Consider the following 5,374-nt stretch of genomic DNA (forward strand, 5'->3'; position numbering starts at 1 on the left):
TAATATACATTAGAGATGCATATTAGTCACATTCGTGTGCAACTGTCCTTAATGTATGAAAATAATGGGCCAATGCAAAATAGGTAGAATTTAAATGAAACTTGTAATTTCAAAGAGAAATGACTTAAACTGACTTTTTTATCAATTGTATCTTATTTTTTTATTATTATTAGCTTTAATGCTTTTGAGGGGAAAATAGAACAGACACGTTCTTGACAGATTTTGTTAGCCTGAATTTACAACAACACAACTCGTTTATCGTCCATGAACAGCTCAGGTGAAACAGACCCTTTACACAGACAAACAAATTAAAACCATTTAAGGAACAGAAATATCATACAGCAAATAGAAATATGTGTGCGTGAGTCAAACGTATCCATATACGTCCTGCACATTTAAATCATATGTCTTATCAACGCAAAACACAATTTCGACTTAGAACGACCTTTCTGTTTGTTTCTCACTTTTACTACTTAAAACTACTGAAATCACTCCATATAACATGAGGGGTCCGTGCGAACGCTCAGCAAAACTGACCCTAGATCAGCTCAGCGATCAATAAGAACAAACACAGCGCTTTCCAAGGGGTATCCACAGCACCGCCTTTACAAATACCCTCCGTATAGAATTATGCCATTATTGATTATACATTTTTATTGTCGTTATTTTATTAGCATTTGAACTAGGATTGTAATAAGTATTTATTAACTTAAATGAGAGGACAAGTATGTCAAATAGATTAAAATAAGAAAACAGGCAAACTGTATAAACCCCCCGCGGACTGAATCCTTTTCTCTCAGTGCTGGAGCGGTCCTGCAAGAGCTCGTTAACGGGCCACGCTTAATCCATTTATATTTGGTACATTTTTGGGAGATTTGATATTCATCTCATTAGTCACAATGCTGCAGCACGGTCAGCCGGCAACTCAGAAGCCACCCTGCACGTAAGTGAAACGATGATTTCGGGAGGATTTATCCGGTAAAAGACGGGCGGCGAGGAGGAGTTGTCAGAAAACGCTACCGCTAGCCTGTTAGCGGCCCTGCTGCGGACGGAATGCTAGACAATGCCACCAGTCGAGCTATTTATAACTCTGAGTAAACATGAAAACTAATTAATCCCAAAAACCTACGTATAAAATAGTTGATTCCCAGGCCTGGAAGATTAATGGAAGTTATTAAAAAAAAAATTTTTATGGACTGTTTAGTCTAACGTTAAAATGTTTTCGTCGGCTAAAATCGCACTTTTTTATTTAGTAAAAGATGTAGAAACCAAAATGAAATGTTCATATTGGGTTGCCACAAGTACACGAAACGTGTCAAAAAGTGTGTGAAACCAGTCGCAGCTGTCACACAAGTAAACACTACACACATCATTGTGTTGTGCGTGCCACGTTTATTCATTGCGAAGCTTTATGTAAGTATTAGGTGAAGTGTAAATGTTTACCTAAACGAATTGACATTAAAACGAGTTTTATTGTATGTGCGCACTTAACAAGGACGCTCAAGGACGAGCGAGATTGCCCAATTACCCTTTTACTTTTGAACTGCTTTGCTCAGCTCTTATCTTTGTTTTCTTACTATGTCTTTGTTAGTTGGCTTCATATTTTAATTTCATGGTCAACATCTTCTGAACTTCTGTTCTTGTGACCTGAATTTAGGAGGAGCTCTGATGTGCTATATTTGATTATTTAAGGCTGAGTTTTTTTGTGTTTTCCTGAAGCAACGTTTGTGGAACCGGACATTTTATGTAAACAGTAATGTCAGTCATTCCTGTAGAATGAGATTTTGTGGTTCTCAACTGTAGGTCCTGTAATATAGTTTTTTAGAAATGTTTATTTGCTTATGTACAATAATAATATTTTGGGTTGCCGGTTTATGTACAATAAAATGTACGTTCTGAAGCAAAACCAGTTGTGAACCACTAAACTAGATGGCCGTGAACCATGTTTTCGAAGTTTATTGCATAATTTGCATCACCTTCAAGTCATTTGACTTGCTTTATATTTGTTTTTATTTTGTTTTTTGTCCACCTCTCATCATAGTTGATCCCACTATTTTTTTTCATTGGCGGTGGATGCACCATGTCTCTGACATATCTGGCTCGCCTGGCCTTGCGTAACCCAGATGTATGGTAAGCATCTGTTCTCCGTTAGATACAGATTCTGTCTCTCACAGTAGATGATACAAGGCCTGGTGCCTTTTTTTAAATGAGGAACGATTGTTATTGATTGTTATTGAATCTGATTTGTGATTCTTCATACCTTGACCCAAACAGCTGGGAGAGAAGAACAGTGCTGAGTGCTCAGATGTTCGTGCTATCGTTGTGTTTAGTTTTATCATGCATGCCTCATTCATTTCTGCACTCATTTGCTTCTTCCACAGCTGGGACAGGAAGAACAACCCAGAGCCCTGGAATAAACTGGGGCCCACTGATCAGTACAAGGTATGGTACATGTGAATGATCATTTAAACCAGGGATCCTCCGATCTGGCCCACAAAATCCACTTTCCTACAGAGTTTAGTTCTAACCCTAATCAAACGCACCTGAGCATGCTAATACAGTCTTAAGGATGGTTAAGGCTAGATGGTATACAGCTTCGTCTATTGGGCATGCACACATCAGTATAGTGTAGTTTTTGCCACACTGCACAACAGTAATTATTATTTTGTAAGAGGTAGGTGTAGACGTTAATAAAACAATCTAATTGGTAGAAAACTTAATTTATTGTTAGCTTCCATTGTTAGTTGTATCCTTTCTTTCCACAAAACCTTAAAGGTGCTGTATGTAGGATTGACCCCGAGTGGTTGAACTAGGTATTGCAGTCCAAATTCAAAATATTGGAGAGGGGTTTTTTCACCCGGTCCCTACTCCTCAGACTTGATGCACACGCAGGTTGCCAGATTGACAACATAAACAGGAACGAGCGCACTTGATGATGAATGACATTACGCTGTGTTTTCCACCAACTGGCAACCCGGGGTGCTGAAATACAATTGGGTAAACTGGCAGTGGGCGGGTTTTACAAACCAAAACAAAGACCGACATTCCGGCCCGGGAACGCACATTTTCAAAGGAGAATAACTGACATTGTTTTTCAGATAAACAAATATGTTAACTTATCATGTTTCTTAAATATCTGCAAACATATTATGGTATTTATGTGCTTTAGTAGAGTCAAGATCTTACATACAGCACCTTTAAGGATTAGAAATCACAGGTAGGTGAGTTTGATCAGGTGGTTCGCGCTAAACTCTGCAGCGCATTGGCCCTCTAAGACAAGTTTTGAGGAACCTTGATTTAAACCCTGTGTTCAGGATGTACATTGCTTCTAAGTGTAGTAGATTAGCTGATTTATTTTGTTCCATGTATTTCTGTGAAGTTTCATGAAGTTCTGTCAACAGCATCTGTGGAATTGAAACATAATTTGGACTCGTCCTTCAGTTTGAAACTATTGCATTTACACTAAAGTGCTTTGATTGGAAGCCTATTGAACAAGCCACTGAAGGACTCTTTGCTTACAAATTTTTAAAGCGACAGAACATGACCGCAATAATAACATTTAACAGTAGGCACCAGAAAACAGAGCTTTTCAATAATGAATGCAGAAACATGGTGTGTGCCTATTTTTTTAATATTATTATTATTATTATTATTATTATTAGCAATTTTTTTTTTATATTACAACAGAAAACTATAAAATTATAGTACTTATATCGATGGCTGTTTTAATTTGAATTTTCATTCGTTTAACTATTCTCTAAATGTTTCTAAACTATCTCCATTTACAAGATGGTTGGGTTGACCTGCCCTGAACTTAGAACAGCTGCCAGTCCCACATTTACTGTGAAATTAACTGCTAAGAGCAGATTTTATTCACTGCTGCAGTTTACTTTGAAACACGCTCCTCATTACACTTTAAATTCACATGATTAAATTGTGAGTTTTCATTTTGGATCCTGTGTACAATGCTTCATGGTCTTCGATCAGGTCACTCAAAAAACATTGAACCCAAATTTTTCACATTTCTGCACAGTAATTTGGTTAGAGTATAAAAAAAAAAAAAAAAAAAAAAAACTTTTTAGCATGAGAAACTTTCATATTGAAAATAAAACTTTTAATCCTTATATGACCATGTAAAGCAGATAAACCTGCTGAATGTATGTTTTAAACAATTTTACAGCTCAAACAACACATTTTTGTACTGAATGACTATATTCTCTGCTTTTAGGGTACTGTGATATTACTTACCTTGACCATTTTAACTGTCTTTAAGCATGATTTTGACTTGTTTTTTATTAACTGAGGGACAAGTCAAAGTTATAGTCTGTGGTAATTGGTAAAACTTTTGTTTTGATTCAGAACGTTCTTTAAATGTGATGATAAAGCACTCTTCAAAACGTTTAGCATCCAGCATGCAACAGTAGTTTTGAGTTTGCAAGCTAACTGACCAGCGCATGTGGTGTTAGACCAGCGCTTAAACCCTCCATTGTTGCCGGAGCGCCTACGGGGAGGTCTATTAAAAGATGTGACTGTAGGACCGTATCAGGACCTAATCTCAGATCTTAATGAGTTTAATTCATTAAGTGCTTCATAAGCTCATTTTATGTGTTTCTGTTAGTTGGTATAAATCTAATCATGCGTGTGTCTTAATGTGAATTTGATGTGGAGTCGAGTTCAAGTTCAATACTTAAACAGGCAGTGGAGTTTTAATGGATTTTGCAGAGTGCATGTTGTTAAACTGCTTATTTTGAATTTTCTGTTTTTTTTGTTCTTCTTTTTCAAGTTCTATGCAGTGAGCATGGACTACAGCAAGCTGAAGAAGGACCGTCCTGACTTCTAAATAAATCCAGGGAATCCAGACCACCAGTGCTGGACCAAAGGTTTAAAAACAAACTAAAGATCAACAAGACGTCCGCGCACTTGTCCTCAAGAGCCTTTGTTCCCAATTTATGCAAATGGTACTTGTCTTTACTTTTCTGGATTCCTTTTTAACATCTATGATGTCTTGTATTTTCTCTCAATTCTTTGTAGTCAGAAACGATTAATAAATGGTTTTCTCCCACATACAGTGAAAAACCGTTTGTGTCATGGATGTTTCTGAGACCCGGTCTCCTGATGTTTTCTGACTGCACCCCAGAAATTTAGTTTTCATGTTGTTTTACACTAATTGCTGTGTTTGCAAAGCTAACAACCCAGATTTAGCTTTTCATGTTTGCTGATTTTACTGTTCGTATTGAAAAATTTTGCAATCATAGAGGTAGCTAAAACATCAGGTGCCTTCCTGATGCTTTTGCTGTTGGCTTACCAGGTTTCAACTATATACTCTATATGTTGCTTAGTTTTTTTTTTCTTTTTTTTGTATTGTTGATAGTTA

General features: G+C 36.8%; 1 protein-coding gene across 1 annotated transcript; it reads left to right on the top strand.

The window, feature by feature from the left end:
- Positions 1-1,278: 1,278 nt before the first annotated feature.
- Positions 1,279-5,076, top strand: LOC122136839 (cytochrome c oxidase subunit NDUFA4-like). Its single transcript, XM_042721426.1, has 4 exons — positions 1,279-1,413; positions 2,042-2,130; positions 2,382-2,442; positions 4,784-5,076. Exons 1-4 carry the CDS (start codon positions 1,279-1,281, stop codon positions 4,838-4,840), a joined length of 342 nt encoding a protein of 113 aa, XP_042577360.1. The 3' UTR covers positions 4,841-5,076.
- The last annotated feature ends 298 nt before the right edge of the window (positions 5,077-5,374 follow it).

Source organism: Cyprinus carpio, chromosome B3 (assembly GCF_018340385.1).
Source record: "Cyprinus carpio isolate SPL01 chromosome B3, ASM1834038v1, whole genome shotgun sequence".
Taxonomy (NCBI): domain Eukaryota; kingdom Metazoa; phylum Chordata; class Actinopteri; order Cypriniformes; family Cyprinidae; genus Cyprinus; species Cyprinus carpio.

Bases quoted from the DNA above. Each gene is read 5' to 3' on its own strand.
- LOC122136839 (XM_042721426.1), top strand. From the start codon at position 1,279: ATGTTCATATTGGGTTGCCACAAGTACACGAAACGTGTCAAAAAGTGT. The intron at 2,131-2,381 runs GTAAGCATCTGT...CTTCTTCCACAG, and splicing joins TTGCGTAACCCAGATGTATG to CTGGGACAGGAAGAACAACC. The intron at 2,443-4,783 runs GTATGGTACATG...TTCTTTTTCAAG, and splicing joins GGCCCACTGATCAGTACAAG to TTCTATGCAGTGAGCATGGA.